General features: G+C 31.4%; 1 protein-coding gene across 1 annotated transcript; it reads left to right on the top strand.

Annotated features, from left to right (window-relative positions):
- Positions 1-20,021: 20,021 nt before the first annotated feature.
- On the top strand, positions 20,022-22,714 carry LOC134692446 (ankyrin repeat domain-containing protein 17-like). Its single transcript, XM_063552897.1, has 2 exons — positions 20,022-20,193; positions 20,630-22,714. Exon 2 carries the CDS (start codon positions 20,717-20,719, stop codon positions 22,712-22,714), a length of 1,998 nt encoding a protein of 665 aa, XP_063408967.1. The 5' UTR covers positions 20,022-20,193; positions 20,630-20,716.
- The last annotated feature ends 2,244 nt before the right edge of the window (positions 22,715-24,958 follow it).

Genomic DNA, 24,958 nt, shown 5'->3' on the forward strand with positions numbered 1-24,958 from the left:
GTCGACTTATTGAACAAGAATTATTTTGATGTTAAAAGTACTTTAAAACTTGGTTACGTAGATTATTGTTATCGCGAAGATTAATGTAATAAATATTGATAGTAGCATGTTTAGCCAAATTAACCTCAGCATATGCAAAATTCAATGAAACATGTGCTGAATTATAGGGCGTATACAGAACTATAGACACGATATACGCGGAGTCAAGGTCATTAATATTGAATTAAGCGAATGTAAAAAAATATTGGACGCAAATTACTTTACTCTGATGATATTGAATAAGCAATATAATTTTGCTATCCGCTGTTATGTTTCTATTGGATGAGCTGACAATTATATAGAAAAAGCTTTTCTAAATTTCTCTGTTAATGTTGTTGAGAAATTTTTTAATTTTTTGTTATAATTAGGTCCGAAATTGTTTTAAAGATGCGCATACTGCAAGACCAAGGATTGTAGTTCTTTAAAATGTTATATCTCACACTTAATATTATTCCAAGAACTTTTACAATAATCGCTCAACTAGAACGACTCAAGATCTATCAGTTATTTTTATGATCGGTCTTTTCAAACTATAAATCATCAATCTATTCCGGCTTTGCAGAAAAAAAGTTCGAGAAAGAGTATTTACTTGATATTTTATATATTCTAGATCCACAACTTCCGGAAAAATCACCAACCTGTATAAAACCTTCATTCGACGTGTAACTTCTTATGCTTGATATCAAATTTGTAGAACATTTATTCAAAGATTACAGAAATGAATTGTAACAAACAGAAATGTTAAAGCCATTTTTTCTACCTGTATTTCCGTTGACAACAACTCTTGCAAAAATCAGTCAACCGGAACGAAGCGTAAATGCGATCTGTAACTTCTTATAAATAAAAAAAATGAAGTATTTCATCAATAAAAAATAAAAACATATCAGACTGACGAACTGCTTACCTGTAGTCGGCTTTTTCGGTATCGACCATTGAAAAAGCTGTAAAATTATATTACCAAATTAAGGATGTTAATCCCCTATATACACAAATCCGTTTCAGGACATAAATAGATATAGGAAGATGTGGTATGAGTGCCAATGAGACAACTGTCCATCCAAGTAACAACTTCAAGGTAAAAATGTGTATCTCTTGTGATATTAAATAAAATAAAAAATTTGTAACAACAGTCTATGGAAGATGCGATTCGATAAAAGCTTTTCTTATATCAACAAGCGATATTGTCTGATATCAACGAGTTGCATTGTGGGAACTTTCAGACGAATGTTAGCATTTGTACGAAGAAAGGCAGATTTCTCGGTATAAAGTAATGATTCTATTCTTTAGACAGGGTGACATTTAACACGAGATACGTCTGGTGTATAATTTTCATGAGTTATTTTATGTAAAAACAAGCAAGGTGTATCAAAACCAGAAAATTGAATTATTGAATAAATGAAACATAAATGCACGATTTATCATTTGTAGATGTACACATTCTATAAATATCATGTAGCAAATTCAGTGGAATGCAATTGAGATGAATTCAATTGTTTGTTACGCCAAAATCACCTATAAGTCAACGTTACTGCTATATTTTAAAATATCAATGCGATATATATGTGTCTTATATCATAAGTTATATATAACTAGCCAAGGAATTTGATTTTGTCCCGGCCGATAAGGCGGCTAATAATATTATTATTGTTTGACGTCAATTTTACATTGAGGTTCTACAAAAAGAAATCACCAATTCACCAACATTCCAACGGACTCCATTTTTGAAGACGAACATGACTTACTAGTTTATTGTTATCACTTTTTAAAAGACACAATGATAAAAATTACCGTTCAGGACAACATTGACTAACTAGTGTCCCTAAAAACGTTAACTCTTTCCTTTGTTATGCATCGTACCATTACAAATACAATTGACAATCAATTGTTCAGAGAACAATTAAAGGTCTATTCACATCAAAAAAATTTTGAAAAGAAGCTAGTTTCTCAAACTGATGCTATAAATAAATGGTTTTGATATGCTTTAAAGTGGACTAAAGGAGATAATGTGCTACTTCCGGTTAAGAAAATGTTACTTTTGGTCTTAAATGATAGCTTAATTCACTCTGCTTCCAAAAATATACAGTTTCTATATACTTTAATGTGTACAACGTAAGATAATTTGCAACTTCCGGTTTATCGAAAGTTATCTCTTGTGTTGAGTGATCAGTTTATGAATATATATGGATTCCGAGTTCTTTTACATTATAAAAGTGCAAAAATATGTACTTCCGGGTTTCTCAAGGTCACTTCCGGTTGTCATTTTTCAAGGTCATATGTCACCAATCCTTTTGTTAAGAGGTCATATGGCTTTATAATGAACCAAGATGAATTCAAATAACCTTATAATCAGACATTTCAGGGGCATTAACTCCTTAAAGATGTCATAAGTTGGTATCAGATCAAATGTAACATATCTTTATTACCGTCTAGCGATCATTTTGCAGCTGTTACTTTATACATATCTTTTTAAAAAAGTGTTGGTGAAAAAGCAAATACATGGAAAAGTCCAAATTTAGAACTTGACATTGACCTCATTTTCTAAGTTAGGACCTAGGGATTCAAATCGAAACATTCAAGGGTTATACGGTTAATGGTTAATAAGTTAATAACACAAGCTGACAAATCTAGTTCGTAAAGGTAGATAAGTCCTATAAAATTTCATCGAATTGCTTTGACAATGTTTGATCCAAATAAGTCAAAAATTCCTGAGGATGTAACAAACAATTTATAAACGAAATTCAGTTGATATAATTTTTTGTTACGAAGCAGAATCACACATTAGATAAACAGTGAATAGGGAGATAACTCTTACAAAGAAAATGGTTCGGCATGGCAGGGTGAAATTTGAAAGCGCATAAACTACACGATACAATATGAAAAATAACTTATTGACATATTGCGAAACAAAAATTTCAGAAGTTGGCGGAAAAAAAATTAATAATTCTTGAAAACCTTTCCACCTAACACAATGTATTATAATATGAAAGTTGTAAAATTAAGTTTAAAATGACATTCCAATCGTCAAATGATAGCTGATTGTACGTTGATTCCAAAAATATGGTTTCTATACAATATTTTTTAAAGAAGGGAGATAATTTCTTACTTCCGGTTGGAAAAATGCTATTTCAAAGATTATTTGAATATTTACTTGACACTGATTTCAAAAATATCTGGTTCTATATACTTTTATATCAATAAAGTACAATAAAAAGCTACTTCCGGTTAACACAAGGTCACTTTCGGTTGTTTTTTTAAGGTTAAATGGTTTTTTACCGTTTGCCAAAAGTCCCATGGCTTTATCATATATACATATGAGGTTAAAGCAAAGGTCAAAATCTAGAACGTCAAAATAAGCTATGACTTTGAGATCAATTTCAAGGTCATAAATCAAGGACATCAAATCAAAAGACCATAGGTCTTAATTATATTTGGTTAATGAGTTATATCACCATACAAGTATTTTTACAGAGGGGAGAAAACTCCCTTTTACATTCAACTTACCCTTGCAATCAAAATTAAAGTGCCACAACTAACAATCTAGTAAAAATAGTTTGTTGATATCTTATACAGTTTTTGAAAATAAGTGAAAAAAGCCAAATTCTAAAATTAGAAAATGACTTTGACCTTTGACCTTGACCTAATTTTAATTTATTTTTTTGGACCAAGGACCTTAAATCAAAAGATCTTAGGTCTCTATCACTTATGGTCGCAAGAAAAAAATTAAGCGGAATAGAAAAAAATGATCAGAAGAAAAGCAATAGGTCTTTCTACAGAAAAGTGGAAAGACCTAATAAAGTATGTTAAGGGCATACGATACAGTTTCAGGGGAGGTAATGACGTTGCTAACGTAAAATGTTATTTTCGCGACGTCAAACTGTGACTTATCGGGAAAAGATGCATTTTTCGACTGATTTTTATCATTCAAACTGATTTAATTTGAAAACGAGTTCATGGACCCCTATTTTTCAAAACAGCAATTTGTTTCATTTTGCAGGGAGATTATTTGACCCAAATTTTATAAAACTGTAAATAGAGGATTTTTTTTTTTTTTTGATAAACATGCAGCAAAAAATGACGTATTTTCCTCAACTCATGAACATTTGATAAATATGAGTTATTTCTGAATAAAAATTGCATAATTTTTTAGGATACTTATAAAATGCAGAAATTTCCGATTATTTAACAAAAAACAATTTGTGTTTATCTTTTATAACAAAAAAGTTATGTCTTTCTTTCGAAAAAGAAATTACGGCCACAAATCTGAATTTTTATCAAATATACACAATTTCGACCTCATTTTACTCAAAAAGTAGCACATGGAGGTACATCTTTTATTACATATTTGATTTAATCCGGTAAAAAATAGCCTATATGCAAATTTTTACGAACTTGTAAATACAGGATCAAAACTGTATCGTATGCCCTTAAGCAACATTCTTTTTCCTATGTTTAACCATTTGAGAGGCATAGTTTCTTGGAGAAGAAGTATTCATAGGAATGCAAACATCGCAAAACATCGTTCCTTTAAATAAAAGCAACGCTGTTCATAATTCATAAATCGATTGAGTAAAAAGTGGCAATGAGTTGGTGGTCATAAGGAAGCTATTGAACCAAAACTTCAAGTGGAGAAGTTGAAATTAATCCTTCGTAAATTTTACGAACACTATGATGAGTTGGTTGACCGTCTTGAAATATCCGTGTCACAATGATGGCGGATATGTTCTGAATGTCGTCACTACAATTCCGCCCTTTTCCTAAAATGTGACCGATTTAGACTTATTACACGGTTTGTACTAACAAGCGCAACAGGATGGGCCCACATGTGGAGCAGGATCATCTTGCCTATCCGGAGCATATGATATCACCCCAAGTGCTTGGTAGGGTTCGTGTTGCTTAATCTTTATTTTTTGTTAATTTGTGTATTGTTAACTATTGTATGTCTGTTTGTCTCTGTCTTTGTCTTTTTCTTTTTTAGCTATGGTGTTGTCAGCTTATTTTCAAATTATGAGTTTGAATGTCCCTCTCGTATCTTTCTCACCTCTGTAAATCTGACTATGGGCATTGCTCATTGTTGCAAGCCGTACGGTGACCTATATTTGTTAACTTCTGTGTAATTTGATCTTTTATGAAGAGTTCTTTTCATTTGGCCATCCAATCACATCTTTTTTATAAAGTAAACATTTGAGTTTTGTGTTGAATAGAGAAAACACAAAAGCGACAGATAATCCCTACACTTGAGAAGTAAATGACGATAAAACATCTAAGAAAGAATATAACAGCAATGTCTCTTCATGCAGAAGACCGGACAGTAAGACCTTTTACGTACATGGAATGTACATACACCACTTATAATTCTTTTCTAAGGACATGATTATCACTGAACAGAAATATACAATTATTAGCTGATTTGATTTAAAAGATGATAAACAATTATCTTGAGTAAATATAAGTTCGTCCATCATTGACAGGCAACGTTATTTTTCATGGTTGATTTCCCTTACAAAGGATAAAAACGAATCATAACAGGTTCAAATCTCATTTTATCGCTTTCAAACGAACTAAGAATGCATTCAAGCAGTACAAGTAATTTCATTTATAACTTTGAATTTTAAAATCTTCTTTGTAAATTTATAATTTTTTATGTAAATTTTAGTAGGACAAATAATTACTATATAAAACGCAACATATCTTTATTCGTAAATTGGTATTCCTACGTCTCTGATACTTAAAACATTCAATTAAAAACAGCAATCAAATCATCTGTTAGTGTTATTATTTTATTACTTACAGCAAACTTCTAAAAATGAAGAAAAGTATATGTTTGCATGTTTGAATTTTCATTACAAGCATATATCACTGACCAGAACACAGAAAATAACATTTTGATTAAAATAAACAGTATCATCCATGAAAGATCATTGTAATTGAAACAAAATAATTAATAGATTCGTTTTGTTATAGTATATAATGAGTCATTTTGTCATAATCGTAACAAGAATGCATAACGATTTAAACGCACATAAGAATTATTATCCCCGGCTTAGTATATATCTAGGATTTTGATTGGTTAACGCACGTCGTTACAAAACCCATAGCCCCTGGGTGTTGGTAACCCATATCCCCGGACGTTGCTAACCATTAACCCGGGGAAATTCACGCAAGTTTTCCTTAGTTCCATGATTGCTCCTTGTGAAATATTGAATTCTATAGATTATCCATGATGTTTGTAATTACATATTTAATTCATTAACGATTTTGTCCTATTATGCCGATCATTTACACTCATTTCATTAAATGCATCACTTGACTGCCACATTTTCAAGGAATTGGACTACTGACCTAGCTATGCAAATGACCCACATTGACGTCAAACCATCTATGACGTAACTCTCACAACATTAAGCGCCAAATTTGACTCAATCCAGTTTCTCTGTCTCCGTATTAAAAACGTCTTATATTTTACTACCTGTAAGGTTCTACCAAAGGTAGTACCCTACATCCCGTAAAAAATATGTAAAATTTCCTAATTTCAATAAAACTTTTTTAGATAATGAAAAAAACGTTGTTTTCACGTCACACTTTGTACGCCTCATGGTGTACTGGGGTACTTCAGGGTGTTAAAATATCCATATCTACGGATATGAACGTAGATAACTTATATTTCCTCAAACAGGAATTTGTACAAGAGGTCCATAAAAAAAAAGAGGGACGGGAGATACCAGAGGGACTTTCAAACTCATTAATCAATCATAAACAAAGCAATGGCCAAAAAGAAAAAGACAAACAGACAGATAAAAGTACAAACGACACAAAAAAGAAAACTAAAGGCTAAGCAACACGAACCCCATCAAAAACTGGGGTTGTTCTAAGGTTTTCCGGAAGGGTCATACATAAATACCGTAGATGTTAGTGTATGAAAGAGATTTATTAAACAAAAGCGACGCCTTCGTATTCATTAGTTTATTAGGGGTCAGCGTTAATGAAAAATATAACAGTTCTCTCTCTTTCTATTGAAAGTTGTGTCTAAAGGTTATGAATTAGACTTCATATGTATGTGTAACGTTTATATACTACATACACTATTATCAGATTATTACATGGAATTTTTTTTATATCTGATGTATTATCACCCCTAGGTTAAACAGCAGTCAAATAGCTGAATAATGAAGGATTTTGACCAAGGGCTGATAATACATCTTACTAGCATATGCATTAACAGATAAGGAAAACTACAGTATACTATATTTTTTATATTGCCAATAATTTTATTAAATTCATTTTTATCAATTAAACCTGAAAAAAACACTTTCGGAAAATTTAGTCAGCATTTGTAAAGTAACTTTCTAAATTATACTTGAAACTTTCAAAATGCATTTATTGTAATATTTGCCTTTTGCATTTTTCATCACATATTTTCCTGTTTTCTAATAATAGTTGATTTGTACACTTCTTTGTTATGTTTTTTTTTACTGAAAACGTATAATTAGGTGTATTTTCCGGAAATTGCCGAGTAACGTTACGGAAAGGCAATTGATGATTTTTCATATCAGCTCTCGCTGAACGCCATTTCGGAAAATATGGAATTCACGTAAATCTAATGATATTAGCATACTGTAAAATTAAGAAGTATATGATAAATTAATGTATCAATACTTCTTTTATAGCCCGTGTTGTTTACACAAATGAAATATATATTTTATTTTAGATTTTATCTTCAAGGTGAACAAATGTCTTGAGTAAATATGAATACATACATACAGGGAAGACATCTTTTTTTTTAGAATATTCTAAAGACGGATAATATGCGAAGCATAACTTGATTCAATTAGTTTAAAAACTGATATTTCATATAATAACTAAATGTGAAATGCATTCAGTACAAAATAATCAATGAGAAATGAGTTTAAATCTACATGTGAATTCATGCAGGCTTAACATTTGTCAATCAAATGATAAATTTCGTTTGCAAAATACATAGATACTCCTTCCTCATAAATATATAAATACGAAATTCGGACTGCCATTTAATCTTGAGGAAAAATAAGGATTTATCATCTGAAAGAGATACATATTCGTAAGTGTTTAATTTATCTATTTATTAAAGCAGTTTTGAAGTAATAAACAAAAGCACATGTTATCAGTAATGACACCTAATATTACGGATTACAAATGTGTCAAGGTTTGTGATTTGGTAACAACACAATGATGTCAGTATATATTCAGGAAACTGTGGGGGTATATTTGACGTTTTTTTATCCCCAATTGGAACCTCAAAAACGTTATCATAACACCGGTTACTATGTGGCGTAGTCAAAAGCTATACAGAACACTGAGGATTGTCAGAGGCTCACAGAGGGAAAATAATGACGTGCTTCAGTCAATAATACATTTAAAAACAAAATCTCGCAGTTTATACTTTTAATACTGACATTTAATATTAAAAGTGCTTTTATAAATTATTACATACGCGATAAAATTATGTTCACAGCAAATAAGAAAATCCTTCACGTATGGCGAACATATCAGGTTGGGTTCTTCAATATATGTGTTGTAAAAATCAAAGCCACACACACATCAAAACACAAAATATGATATATAAAAACTTTATTGAAAACATTGTTCAGATAAGAAAAGGTGTGTTAAACGGATTACTCAAAATATTAAAGAAACACTTCAGATGTAATAAATTTACATCCTGCACCGGAAAATGAGCTGGAAAATAACATTAAGTCACGGGTAATCCGTAATCTATGTTTAATTCAGGTCTCAGACAGGGTATATACTGTGACATTCCCGGCTTAGGGCTTATATCCCCTATGCTTCGGCTCAGGGGATATAAGCCCTAAGCCGTGAATGTCACAATATATACCCTGTCTGTGACCCGAATAACATATATTATACTATATAAGAGAAAACTTCTGTCCTACATGCTTACTTAGTTTGTTTACCACAGCAATCACACGGTCGTGTATAGCAAGTGTAAATAAATTTTATGATGACGGTTTTGATTTTGAAATTATTGAATATTGCAGTATTCTTTTTGTGATTGTTTAAATATCTGAAAATAGACAAGAACCATATTTACTATAAATTACGAATCATTGTGTAATTATCGGCACATGTCTGAGTACGCTTTTTAACTCATTTAATAAAATTTCTATTAAAATTATTACCTCACACGGAGAATCTTCAAGAGGTCAATATGTAAGATTTATACATAAAATAACGTAGAGGTTAGTTTATGATAGAGAATATATCAAAAGCGACACGTTCTTTTATATTATATACAATAAATTATTAGGGGTCTGCGTTAAAGAAAGAAAGTGACAATTTTTTTTTCAATTGAACATCGGTTCAGACGGTCGAGAATCAGACTTCTTATGTTTATATAACGTTTATTAAAAATGAATTAGGAAATCTTTTCTAACCCGTGTTTTAAATACAAAATATATTGATTTTCAAGGTAAACAAATGTATTTATGAATGTCATTACATATATAAGGGCTATTCATCTTATTTAATTTTACATTATGCATTTTCCTTACACGGATAATATACCAAGCATAGCCGGATTTTTAAAATTAGTATACAAACTGACATCCTAGATAATATACACATATTTGATACGTTGGATTTAATCATAAATATGTAAATACTTCAAAAACTCAATAGATCTCTCTGAATAGAATGAAAAGGAATTGAGATTATACAAATCATTCAATGAGTTTAATTTAAAATTTGAAAACCCTTTTTGTACATCTATGTGTTTATTTATTTAGGACAAAAAAATCTAGATAACAAAGTAAAGATAAATACCTTCGTCATAAATATAAGGATACAAAATTCATACACCCTTTTAATCTAGATGAAATATATTTCCAAATCTACTCTTTTAAATTAGATTGCCGGCCATGAAACCGCCCAGACAGCTTTTTTTTTAGGAAAAATTTCAAAGAATTTACAAAAAATCAAATTTATTATGCGGAATTTTTATAACAAAATGTCTGGTCTGAATTCTTTTTAATTGTTTAAAAATAGAACATATTAGTTCATATAATAGGATGATCATATGTATAATTAAAAGCATCAGAATGTTCAGGACTTAAACAAATGTTATTGCCCGACTTGTTAAAATCATTTTCGAAATAACAGGTTTTGTAAAACACGATGTAAAGCATATTCGGGATAATTGTCATACTTGGTGTTAGAAAGTTGAAATATTCGGTTTTATTTTATCCCCTTCTAATCGGAAGTATATGTCCAAAACCAAATAAACGATGGTTCTATGTTATAAGAAATAAATGCAATACTCATTTGAATTTTGACTGAATTCAAATAAACGACAAAGTAATTTTTATGAAACTGATTATTTTAAAATCTTTATCAAATGTGTGTGTTCGATTTTCAAAGGTACAGGATGTATAATGATTTCATCCTGAACATCTCTCCTTCCATTAGAAATTATGTTTTATTTATCATAACCGTATCATTTGTATGGTGGTTTTTTTTCGAGGAAGTTTACCGTCAAATTTATATCACATCAAATTGAAACTTGAGCCTATGCTAACTATGATGTTCATTTTATTATGTATCGAAATACGGTGTTGCTTCAAATTTCAGGGTTTTGGTCACGAGGATGGATAATGCCAATCTCCGGCGCAGAGTTCATATCCGTTCCATACATGCTCCGCAATATTGTTCTTAATATGAGTAAAGTGTTACAAAGTATTGAAGGATATGATATCTGCGCTGGCGATTGGGATAGTACATGTGATAGCAAGATATTGAGTCCTATGGATACATATTCTTGTTTGGAAAGCGTTTAATACGATCAGATCCCTCTCAATCTATCAGTATCATTGATATATTTTTTTGTCTTTTCCTCATTTGAAATCATCAACCATTAAAACACAATGTTCTTACATGCGAGTATATTTAGTTCATCAACTAAAAGTGAATCCTTTTCCAACAACTCATATTGATTTGGGATTTTAAAAAAGTTATTCCATGTTGAAAGTAATTTAGGAGGTTTTCTGTGTGGATTAGGATTTTGAATAAATTATCATATTCACTTGCGGAAAAAGTATATTCACCGCGCAAAACGTGGCGTGCTTTTACGTGTACGATTAAGTTTAACGCGTTTGATGTACAATTGGTTTTCGTAAATAATTTTCAGTACATACCTTTCTCTCTTGAATATGGAATAAAACAATTACTCTCATTTCAAAAATGTACTTTATTATTTCTTTATGGTAACTATTTTTTTTTTTCAGTTAAAACTGGAATTTCAGTGGAAAACTATTTTTGTATATCTGGAATAACACAAAAATGGAATCATATTTCAAAATCTGTTAAAACTTGATTAGAAAAGCGCCAAAGAAGACTTGAGATAGTTATGGAATTATCAGACAGAAATCTACAATGTTGAAAATCCTAAGAATCTTTAAACTGAACGAAAAACACTTCTCATACTCATATAATACTTCAATAACCAGGACGAAAAAGACCTTTTGGAATTTGTATCACCAGGGTGCAAGAGAAACCATACTGAAAATTATTAATCTTTTATTTATTCATACAAACAAACAAAAAAGTAGCCAAGAGTATCAGTAACGGAAGTTAAGCAAAACCCAAAGTTTCATAAATTTTTGAAGAAAAAAAACAACAAGGGATATTGAACATGTTTGTTTGAATATCCGGAATACAGTCCTGAGTATCGAAATATAGCATAATTCTCTGGAAGCACTATACATCAATATATGCTTGTATTTACAATAGTATTATATAGTAATTGATGCAAAAACTTTCAAGCAGCAGTGCTCTTAACTATTCGCATTTAAGGGAATATCAATATTTTGGAGAATAAGACAAGATGGCATCTACCGATATATCACATGTTTCAGCAGAAGAAGAGAATTATTTGAGAATGAATTTATTGCTGACTGGAATTTCTCCAAGGGCTGTGCGTGTATTATTCGATAATGAATTTCATCCTTCTTGCTTAGAAGCATCTTTTAAACAGGACATGGGAAAACTTCTTGACTTGAAAAAGAAGCGTGTTATTAATGCAGCTCAATGGAATTTACTGTTTCCCAGTACGGGTAGGTATTTGAGTTTTTCTAATGATAATAAGGCTCTTTTTTTCAATTTCATTTGATATCAGGGAAAGGAGTTATACGGGTATATATCTCAATGAGACAACTGGCTAACAAGATAAATATATTCGTAGTGTTATCAACTAAAAACTATATAACAAACAAGAGTCTCAATTCTATAAACAAATCAGTTTTGTTCATATTGATTCAAAACTAAATTTAGTATTTGATTTGCTATATGAATAGACAATAACTGTTTATGGTACCTATATATCAGCTGTACTTATACGGGACTAAGCAATTACACCTGTTTCGAGCCGAGTACATATACAGCTGATATTTGAAGACAAACAGTTTTTATCTTGCAATTAATGTTGTAGGTTTTTCGATCCCAATCGTTGAACTTGTTTTTGATCGAAATCAATATGACTTGCACGCAGACCGTAATGAGTACTCCAAATTGAACTGTGACGTATACAGTAATTTGACATAAGCGTTCGCTTGCAACAGAACCATGATACCAAGAGACTTTATACGGCTAGTATACGTATATCGCTTCGTGTCATCTGTACACCTACATTAGTATAATAGAAAGATCGATAGCAGGATAATGTTAATAAAACATGGGTTGAATTATACTAAAATCTGTAATTACAGTTGCCCCAAACTATAGTACTTTTGGCCAATTTGTTTTTGTACTCGTATGAAGCAATATGTATTCAGAACCTTCTAAACGACATATAGAAAAGCACCTCGCAAAATTCTTTAATTTCACTTTCCGATATATTGATGATGTTCAATCAATGAATATCCCACATTTCAGCCAATACTTGCATCTCATATATCCCCGTGTACTTGAAATTAAGGATATTACTGATACTAGATTGCTTGATACCTTGATCTTTCCCTCAATATTGACACAGATTGACGACTTCACACTAAAATATATGACAAAAGGGGCAATTTTGACTTCCCAATAATCAATTACCAATTTCTCAGCAGTAACATACATAAAGAATTTAGGTTAAAGCAACTAAACGTACACAATGTATTTGTTTTACAGTTTGATTCAGAAGAAATACAGAAATAGCTAGATAATACAATTAATTATCTAATTACTAACCCAATTCTATATAAATAGTCTTGTTATACAATACATCAAATAAGATAATTTGATACCTAATCATTTTGTTCATTTAATGTTTTAGAAATTTACCTATGACGTCATTTTGTAGCGTCAATCCCGTCGTGTGATAGACAATTCGTGGTTTTGTTGTGCTTTTTTATGTGCTGCCCTAAGTTGTTTACGTGTTCGTTTTGGTTATTCTGTTGTTAGTAAGCACTTCGATGTTGACATGAATATCAATTATATGGTAATTTCTTTATAAATTTACTGTTTGCAAAAGTATGAATTATTCTAAATACTAAGAATTTTCTATCCAAGGCATAGATTACCTTTGCCGTCTTTGGCAAAAAAATTTAGAATTTTGGGTCATCAATGCTATTTAATTATACTTGTTTTGGATTTCTGACTATTTTGTTTTGAGCGTCGCTGATGTAGATGAAACGCACATCTGGCGTATTAAATTGTATACCTTTGATAACTATTAGAATGTCGAAATATATATGCTTTTGTTTATTTGTGTATTTCTCTGTCCTGACAGTTCTTGCATTTATTTTTACTGTAGACCTGTCATGTAATGTTGTCCTTTTATTGTTATATTTAACATTGTAATAAAAGCGCAAGGTTTGGCTACATACAAAACCAGGTTCAATCAACAATTTTTTTCTTAAAATGTCCTGTGCCAAGTCAGGAAAATTGCAGATGTTATCTTATAGTTTATTTCTGTGTGTTCTTTGTGTGTTACATTGTCGTTTGGAGTTTTGTTGCACTTTAGTGTTTCTGATATTTCGTTGTTTTCCTTTTATTGCTCATCGGTTTTAGTTTGTTACCCGGATTTGTCTCATCTCAATCGATTTTTGACTTTCGAACAGCGGTGTACTTCTGTTGCCTTTATTTACAGGAGCCCCAAACTCCAATACTTTTGATGTCACACTAATGATTGCATTAATAAGGAACTTAACGAGTTTACCTCCACCTGCTGGTGGATATGACCAATTACCAATGGTTTAGATAAAACACCCACAGCTGACCTAGCAAGAATAAAGCACTACAGAAACCAGCTGGCTCATCATGAAGAAGGAAAGATCAAGTCTACTTTATTTACAACCGCATGGGAGGATATCACTGGGGTAAATATATCTGTTATCACCTAGGATAGTAATCAGCCGCAGCTTGGAAGGATATCAGTGGGATATGAATGCCTCTTTTTAAATACAGCTAATTATTAGCTACTGCTTGTCAAGGGGAGTGAGGATGTCAGTCAGGTAAGGATGTAATTAAACCTAAGGTAATGGTAGACCTTCTCTTTAAACGATAAATATATCGGTAGGTTAAGAATGCAATTATAACATAAGATAATGATCAGTCTTTGCTTAAGGATGTTTGCTTGTCATGTTTTGGATTTTTTGTCAGATTTTCGAAATCCTCTGGTTTTATTCATTTGAATGCCTTAAAAAATTTGCCTATGGACCCCCATTTTTCTTTTTACAAATCTTTTACATGTATAATTATATGCCGTTTGTAAAAGTGTTATAAAATCTATTTTTTAATAGTTTTTGAGAACTTTAACCTGTCAATGATAAAGCTATGAAAAGTCAAGAGAGAACATTTTCCGGCTAAAATTTCAATGGCTAATACCTCGAAAATAGGCACATTGACCGCAGGATCTTATTGGATTTTTTATTCCTTAGTTAATACCCTATCAATATATACTTGTTTTATGAAAAGTTATTTATTTTAAAACTGAGCAGCAAACTTCCTTAACAGTATATTATTAGGGCGAGAATATCATTTATCGCACAATAGTATGAACATCCACCAAATGGGATGATATCAGTGGGGCACGAATATCAATTATTATTGTCACTGCATGGGAGGATATTAGTGGATTAGAATATCATTTATCATCTACGCCAATGATCAGACATTTTTAAGGTGTATAACCAGCGGGTTAATGATGTCTCTTGTGACCTAGAAATAATTATCAATGGTTTAAGAATTTGATTTTAAACTCCTAGGTAATGCTTAAGAGAATACAATATTTTGTTTATCAGTGGGATAGAAATATAATTGATTACATAAGGAAATGATCACTGCATTTCACAATATCTTTCGGGTAAGAATATAAATCATCACTGAGAGTAATGGCGATTCACTAAATGGAAGGATATCATTATGTTTACAATATCATTTACGACCAAGTGGGGTAAGACTTTATGTTATCATTGTATGGGAGGATACCAATGGGTCAAGAATAGTATTTACTACTTACATTAAATATCGGTCACTGAATTGAAGTGTATCAGAAGAGTAAGAATATGATGTATCCCATAAGGTTAGGACCAGCTTCAAATTTATAGGTTCAAACATATTTTAAATAAAAGCAACAGGTATTATACCTCCTTCATATATTATACATTAAACTGGTATACTGGTATAACGTTATTCCATCTTACATGCGTCGATCTGTACAAATAGTAAGACACAGCTTTCATTTCATGTTGTTGTCCAAGATTATAGAATTTTATCTGACATATTTAAGACAACCTTTTACAGTTAGAAACTAGCTTTAGTGTAGATGAATCAAATAAAATGATGACTAATAGGTCTCTTTTGATTAAAACTTTTACTAGGTTGTCATTCGTTATTGAAAAGTTGGAATAGAATGTTGAATGATGAAAACCAATGTTGAATGTTGAAAACGAAAGTTGAATGTTTAAACACGAATGTTGAATGCATTGTTCACTGGGTTTTTTCAGACTTATTGTAATTTTGATATACGTTTTATTATGTTATAATCAAATATGAGAGTTTGAATCAAATGGGTGTACATGATTTTGACAGCTAATGTCACTTTAACAAAAACAAATTGAAAGTTCAATGTTCAATATCTTATAATGAACCAACTTGACATCCGATTTTTTCTTGAGTTATGATTTCATTAAAAACAAAAGAGAAAAAACTTGAAAGCCGAAATACAGCAGAGTAGTACAAACTACATAGAACACCAACATATGACTCCAATTTAAAAACAAACAAAGACAATCAAAGACACACACTAAAGCTCCAGGTAACTTCACTTAGCATAGGCACAGAATATGGTGGAGATAAATAGTCAAAATCAATGCTTTTTTATATGCTTAAGGATACATGTATTCTCCTGCAAATCATATCTTTATCATATGTAAAAACAGTTATCTTTTCTGATTTAAATATCAACTTTTGAATTTTCAATTTAAATAGGCTGTCAGGAGAATAAGCGGTCAAAATATGGAAGAGGAATGTAAAGAACTAAGATCAAAACATTTAGACCAATCAACAGTGCCTTGGAATATTAGAGGTAAGGATACCCAGTGAAAAAGTATAATTTTCATTATATGTGATTTGTGCCAGTTGAATACGTTGAGATGGTGAAAACTGCTCTGAAGTGAGGATTATTGCAGCATTACACTACCTACTACGAAATGTAGTAACGATTCTTGAGAAGATAAATATGATGGGTTTTTTTTTATATTTAAAACCCCATATTCACTGGGGTAAAGCCGATGACCATAACTGCATTCACGGTCATCCCAAGATGTCGGATGAAAAATTAGGTCAGTATTTGTATATATATTGTCTGTTAAAGTGTTTCTATATCATTTTCTTTACAAAACATACATTGATACGATATAAAATTATAAAAGATTCACACGGAAATCGCAAATTACTACCGAGAAATGTGTATTTAACAGGAAATTGGATTCGACAAAATCGCTTAGATGACCGTAAATCGCGATTAAAATATTTTCCAGATGACCGTAATATATAACAAGGATGACCGTGATTGGTATATAGATGACCGTAATTTGTAAAAGGATGACCGTAATTTATAAAAGATGACCGTAACATTTTAAGGATGACCATCAATTTTAAGATATATCCGTATTTGTATTACAATTTTTGTATCAAATAATAAAAAGTGTTGGTATAAAACGTGTTTATAAGACTGCATTATCCTATAGGTAGAAGAAAAATACATAGTTCACCATATGTAGCCCCCAATTCAAGTATTCGCAAAACTTTTTTTTTTTATTTCTTGGATTATTATTGATGTCATATAAAAGATATACTTTTTTAAATGCCAAAGCATGTACACTCATTGACATTATTACGTTTCAACTACCATTGAAAATGTCCTTTGTTTCAGATAAGTACATGTCATTAAACCACCCGCAAATTCACGTCATTTAATGTAGACAGCATTCTGATACACGTACACTATAGGTCCACAAACATTTAGTTTTAGACAGAACGTTTTGGATGAGAACACTGTTCATTCTGCATATACCATGTATACGTCTGTACATTTTAGAGTTGAAGTAACAAAACTTAAAATACTGTAAGGAAAATGTTATAAGACAAATATAAATTTAGAAGAACAAACTATATCATTTAAAAGATGTTCCTCAAATTTGAAAGTAAGTGTAGAAGAAGGATGTCAAACGGAATTAAAACATGAACTTTTTAGGTCGTTAGTTTTCTCGGTTGAATTGTTTTACATTGTAATTTAGGGGCCTTTTATATCTGACACTGCGGTATGGACTTTGCTCATTGTTGAAGACCGTACGTTGACCTTTAGTTGTTTATTTCTATGTCATTTTGGTCTCTTGTGGAGAATTGTCTCATTGGCAATTATACCACATCTTCTTGTTTTATATTTATGAACTATTGCAAATATTGAGGCAAAACTAAAAGAGATAGGGCGATACGAAGATTTCATTTCCGTATTGCAATTGAAGGTTTTATTCCGAGTAAACAATATACTCTAATAGATATGTTCTTGAAACGCTGGCATTCTGGATTACTATTAAGAAACTGTTCAACTTGGGTAAGAGGGTAAATTTTGTAGATGTTATAAAACAAAATATGAAAATGGCATACCAGTAAACCCAACTGAATGCAGAATAAATTTTGCATTTCCATTGGATCCGGTGTTGTCAAGGGAATGGTTTTTTTTGGCAGATTTTAAGATTTTATTGTTCTTCCTCTAGATCTGGAACCATACACATGGGTTCGATTACTGTATATTCATATGTTTAATTAATGTTTTTTTCTTCTTCAATTTTTCATCGTATCGCTGTTAATTTGTATTCAAATTTTAATGTCATCAATAAATATTTAATTATTTGAAATATGCAATTTAATATCATTGTCATAAACTCCGGCAAAATACGGCAAATAGTTAAAAGAGATTGATTAAAAATTCATATTCGCTATCCGAGCCGCTATTGAGACAAACTCAACAAAAAGCTATGAATGCAAGTATGTGTATTTCTTAGAATAGAGGGTCATCCTTTAAAAGTTACGGTCATCATCTACAATTACGGTCATCTTTTAGCCAATTACGGTCACCCTTGTTATGAATTGCTGATCCTGTTACGGTCATCTCGATTATGATTTACGGTCATCTTAGCGATTTATTCAAATCCAATTTCCTGTTTAGTACACATTTTCGGTAGTAATTTGTGATTTCCGTGTGAATCTTTTATAAATTTACATCGTACCAATGTATGCTTTGTAAAGAAAATGATGATTTAAACACTTAACCAGACAACAAAAATACTGACCTAATTTTTCATCCGACATCTTGGGATGACCGTGAATGCAGTTACGGTCATCGGCTTTACCCCAGTGATATTAAAACAGGATAATGACTTATTACTTTTGAGACAATACTCTGCCTTATGAAATGGGGAACATGTTTTTTTAAACCACACACAATATTATGATCTTACCACAAAAACATGTAAAAATTCAATGTGGTGTTTAAGTTTGATGGAGACTGGTATTTTTACCTATACTTTTTCTATTTTTACAATGAAAATTCAATTCAGTTTGAGTTTGATTTTCACAGTTGCTGTAAAAACTGTTCCAATGTTTTCCATTTTCCATTTTTCTAAATATTCATATAAGGTATCTTAGTTATGACTTATACTCCTAATTTTTCTAATATTTAAGACTCTATCAAAATGGTCCAATTGTGTTATATATTTAAAATTTGTTCCTATCTCTTTTCAATTGACGTTTACTTAATTCATTATTTATCAAATTCATCGAACTCTATTATTGCATGACCTCATTAAAGCAAATTCGATTATAGATTATACCGTATAGCGGGTTATTTTCGCGGGTGTAAAATTTCGCGATTTTCATTGAATAAGGTATACGAAATATTTTTGCGGTTATTATTTTGGCGGTTTCGAAACTTTTATCAATACCTTTGCATGTACACTTTTAAATTGGCGGAATTTATTTTGGCGATTTTGTTCTATCCGCGAAAATAAGCGAAAATTTACACCCCGCGAAAATAAGCGAAAATTTACACCCCGCGAAAATAAGCGAAAATTTACACCCCGCGAAAATAACCCGCTATACGGTATAATGAAATTGGTTGTATTTTAAGAGCATATTTTGAACTGAATGTATGAAAGAGTGGCTGCACAAATATGAATTCTAAACATGTCTTTCTTATATTAATTTTCTGTACAAACAAGACCTGTGCAGTTGCATGTCTTCATACTTGCTTCCCCAAGTGTGACTGTGGTATATGCATATGGTTACTGCTGGTCTTCTTCCAACCGGCAATAAAATCTTTGCAAAAGTGGGGTGTCCGTTTTACTTTGTGGCCTGTTTTATTACAATCACGTGCGGTCAGAATAGGGTTAATTCAAATTCAAAATGACCACAGAAGACATTTTAATTTTATGTTTTAGTACAAATCAGTAAGATATTGGATCAATGGCGGAAGATTAATGGTGACTTTGTAGAAACTTCAGCTGCAAAACAAGTGTTGGAATGTGCCCAGGAAAATAGTTGTGTAACTATTACAGCTAGTTCTGGTGTTGGAAAGACAGCAACCCTACAACATGTAGTTTTGAAAATGGCAGAAGAAGGGTATGATGTACTACTTGTAACCAATCCACAGGACATTGTTAAATTTTATAATCCAAATCAGAAGACATTGTTTGTTATTGATGACTTCTGTGGGACATATTCTATAAACCATTCGGATATACTGAACTGGGAACCATTCATGCAGCGTATCGAAAAACTGATTCAGAATAAACTCACTAAGCTTATTGTGGCTTGTCGATTACAAGTGTACAAAGATGAAAAGTTTGACTCTTTATCTATTTTCAAAGCCAATGTTTGCAACTTGTTATCCGAAGACTTGTGCTTGTCAAAAACTGAAAATCAGTTAATAGCAGAGATATATTTGGGCACAGAAGCCTCAGATATTATTCAATATAGTGATTTATTTGATTGTTTTCCGCTTCTGTGTAAATTGTATCATGAAAATCATTATCTCAATATTGCCAATTTCTTCCAGAATCCATTTTTAGTGTATGAAGCAGAGATTGATCAGCTGAAGAAGAAAGGGTGTTTTGGTAAATACTGTGCCTTGGCATTGTGTGTAATGTTCAACAATGAGTTAGAGGAAGAAGTGTTGACAGACGAGATAGATACAAACACAAGAGCAATCATAGAGAACACATTTGAGGCATGCCGACTAGAGAAAGGAACATCAAGGTTAATTTTATTGGATGAACTTGATTCACTTGAACATACATTTATTAAGAAAGAATATGGTATATACAAAACTATACATGATAAACTTTTTGACTTTTTATCTTATTATTTTGGAAAAACTATGATCCAGAGTTTAATAAAAAATGCACACAGTCAATATATCATGGAACGATTTTTATTAGAAAGAGAAAACAATATGGATCAGTTCATTACTATTGTTCCTCTTAAATACAATGACATGTACATGGAGAGAATGGTTAGTGACTGGTCCAATGGTAAAGTAGAAAATGTTTTCTGTAATATCAATATGACCAACCGAAAGTTCAGACTGAGATACCTGTGTTATTTGAACACACTTGACATAAAATATCAAAGACAATTAGCACAAAAATGTGATATTAAAAGCCAAGATACTGCACTACTGCAGTGTTGTTTTAAAGGTGATATTCCATTGATTCAGTGGTGTTTATATCATGGTGTTGATGTTAACAGGTGTAGGTGTGATGGTGGAAGTCCTCTATTTGTATCATCACAGCTAGGTCATACTGAAGCAGTACAGCTTTTGTTGGACAATAAGGCGGACATCGATAAATGCAAAGATGATGAAATATCTTCCCTGTTTATAGCTTGTCAACTAGAATATACAGATATAGTACAGTTATTACTTAAATATAAGGCAGACATAAATAAGTGTAGAGCTGATTCATCATTTCCACTTTATATGGCTTGTCAACAGAATCGTGTAGATATAGTTAAACTGTTACTTTACAACCAGGCAGACATAAATAAGTGTACAGACAAAGGATCATCTCCTCTGTTTATTTCTTGTTATAAAGGATGTACAGATATAGTAAAACTGTTACTCGACAACAAGTCAGACATGAACAAGTGTACAGATAACAGAATATCTCCTCTGTTAATGGCCTGCCAGGAGAATCATGTAGATATAGTAAAGTTGTTACTTGACAACAAGGCAGACATGAATAAGTGTAAAGAACCTGGTGTATCACCCCTGTATATTGCTTGTCAGGACGGTTTTACAGATATAGTTAAGCTATTACTTGACAATAAGGCAGACATTAATAAATGTAGAGATGATGGTACATCTCCCCTGTATATTGCTTGTGCGAATAACCATTCAGTCATAGTACAGCTGTTACTTGACAACAAGGCATACATAAATAAGTGTTTAGATGATGGAACATCTCCCCTGTATATTGCTTGTGAGAATAACCATTCAGACATAGTACAGCTGTTACTTGACAATAAGGCAGACATAAATAAGTGTTTAGATGATGGAACATCTCCCCTTTTACAGGCTTGTCAGGAAGGTTGTGCAAATATAGTACAGTTGTTACTCAGCAGCAAGATAGACATTAATAAGTGTAGAAATGATGAAACATCGGCTCTTTTTATTGCTTGCCAGAATAATCATGCAGGGATAGTCAAGATGTTACTTGACAACAAGGCAGACGTTAATAAGTGTACAGATGATGAAACATCTCCCCTTTTAAAGGCTTGTCATGAAGGTAATAAAGATATTGTTCAGTTGTTACTTGACAGCAAAGCAGATATGAATAAGTGTAGTAATAATGGAACATCTCCTCTGTCTATTGCTTGTTTCGCGAACCATGTAGATATAGTAACGTTGTTACTTGAAAACGGGGCAGACATAGATGAGTGTATAGATGACGGATCATCTCCCCTGTATATTGCCTGTCGGAATAACCATGAAAACATAGTACAGCTCTTACTTGACAACAAGGTAGACATTAATAAAAGTAGAAATGATGGCACATCTCCTTTATTTATTGCATGTGCGTTGAATCATATAGAAATAGTAAAGTTGTTACTTGACAACAATGCAGACATTAATAAGTTTTAAGACTATTGAATATCTCCCCTGTACATTGCTTTACATTAAAATCATTGCGATACATTAAAGGTGTTACTGGAAAAAAATCAGACACTTATAATTTTATGAACGATAAAATGTCTCCCTTGTGTGAGGCTTGTCAGGATATTCATGTTGATATAGTGCCGTAGTAACTAGACAAAAAATGCAGCCAATAAAGTGTAAAGATAATGAAACATATCCCCTGCCTATTACTTGTCATGACGATTATGTTGATTATTTGGAGTTTCAACTAAGACCATTTAAACTTCGCAGAATCAAATTCTTGATTTTTTTATTGATTTTTTAAAAGATTTTCTTCCATTTTATATTTCCCTATATTCGAATATTTATGATGGACCATTCTATATTATTTAAGAAACATTTGTATTTTGTATCTATTTATAGAAAGGACTAACTTAAGTTTGATTTTTTGAAGTAAATGACGTAGCTGACCTTGTGGACAGTTAAAATATTGTTTTAGTACAAAAAGGTTCTCGTTTGTTCATGTTTTTGTGGTTATGTTTTTACAAACAGCAGTATCCTTTTAGTGAATGACTGTTGTGTCATTATGTAAATAGATAACAAAGGTGTATATCAGTCATTTTAAAGTATTTTATTATAGTGTGGAGAGCATTTTAAAAAGAACTCATATTGATATGTGTACATTATTATATATTTATTGTTTTAATTATTCAAGTGTATTTTGAATTTTTCACAGTATTTCTAAAAACCGACAGCGGTTTAACACTACTACGTGTATGCACGGCTTAAACCAGCACGAAGATTCTCCTAGACAGAATATCAGTTTTCACTTTTTGTTAACACAGCCATTTTAGTACGCTGTCAATGTCTGCATATAAGGTTTGGGAAAAAGTTTTTCTACTTTCTTTTAATAGTTCTTACCAGGTTAGCATATTTATTTCTTAATTAACTCTTTGTAATGTATAAAGGCATTCAGTTCACGCGACTTTCATGATTGGAGTAAACTTCACCAATAAATTGAGATTTACGTAAAATTTATGTGAGTGAAAAATAAAATTAGAAAAACATCTAACTCGAAGGAAAATTCAAAAAGGATAATTCCTTTATAAAAGGGGCAGTACTTTCCCCCTGTGTTGATGTCTGTCTGCCCAACTGTTGGTGTGTTTAAGTCTACATGGACAAGTCTCTCCACAAATGTATTAGTGCTTATAGTCAATCAAAACATAATAAGTGTTAATTCTTGTTTCTTGTGGTATTGTAAATCTGATCAAAACAGGTTTTTGTAAATTTATAACGTATACATTGATTTTCAATATTTTGAATTTGTCAAAGCATGATTTGTTGTTATTTTTGATAATAATGATAATTAAAACATCGTTAATAAAAATGGTTTTTCATTGTATCAATATGAATACAAGCTAACAGACTTTCCTTCATTTATAAGTTGCAAAACTTATATTTGGTTCTATGCTCTTTATCTTCGTATTTCATTTGGCCTTTTTAATTTTTTGTATTCGAGCAACACTGATGAGTCTTTTGTTGACGAAACGGGCGTCTGACGCAAATACAGAATTTTAATCCTGGTATCTATGCTAAGTTTATTTGGACGTTGTATACCTGTGTTATAATTTGGGCTGCGTCGGAAAAAAATCGACCTTGTACATATCAATATCTATACATCATTTAACCTATTTCAGGTTTGAGATAAATTTCAATGAAAAGTATGAGACTGTCAGCAAGTTGAATTTTTAATCGAATGCAACAAAACGGAACAAACTTCATCATTAAATTTCATTGTATTTCGAATATGAATGTTCCGAAATCAATCAGAGTTTATCACATGTTCATATTTACATACACTTGCATAAGGTCGATTTCTATTCGACCCAGCTCATTTGTTTAACAAATTTGAATAAGTATTTGTGGGAAGCTTACAACTTGAACGAGTTGCACGTAAGCTTTTAATTATGTTTTCTTTTCATAAAAAAGGTAAAATCACAAATATATCGAACTGCAAGTAAATTTCAAAACGGAAAATCCTTTATGAAATAACAAAATCAGATCTAACAAATGGAAATATCTGTCAAAATCCAGACTCTGTACAGGCATTTCTATATGTAATAAATGGTGGATTTAACCTGGTTTTATAGCTAGCTTAACTTTTCACATTTAATATTTATCATCAACGTCTTGGTATTTTCCACTGAACCTTTATTTAGAAACAGGACGTGACGTTCTTTGACATAATAT

This window comes from Mytilus trossulus, chromosome 12 (genome assembly GCF_036588685.1).
Source record: "Mytilus trossulus isolate FHL-02 chromosome 12, PNRI_Mtr1.1.1.hap1, whole genome shotgun sequence".
Classification (NCBI taxonomy): Eukaryota; Metazoa; Mollusca; class Bivalvia; order Mytilida; family Mytilidae; genus Mytilus; species Mytilus trossulus.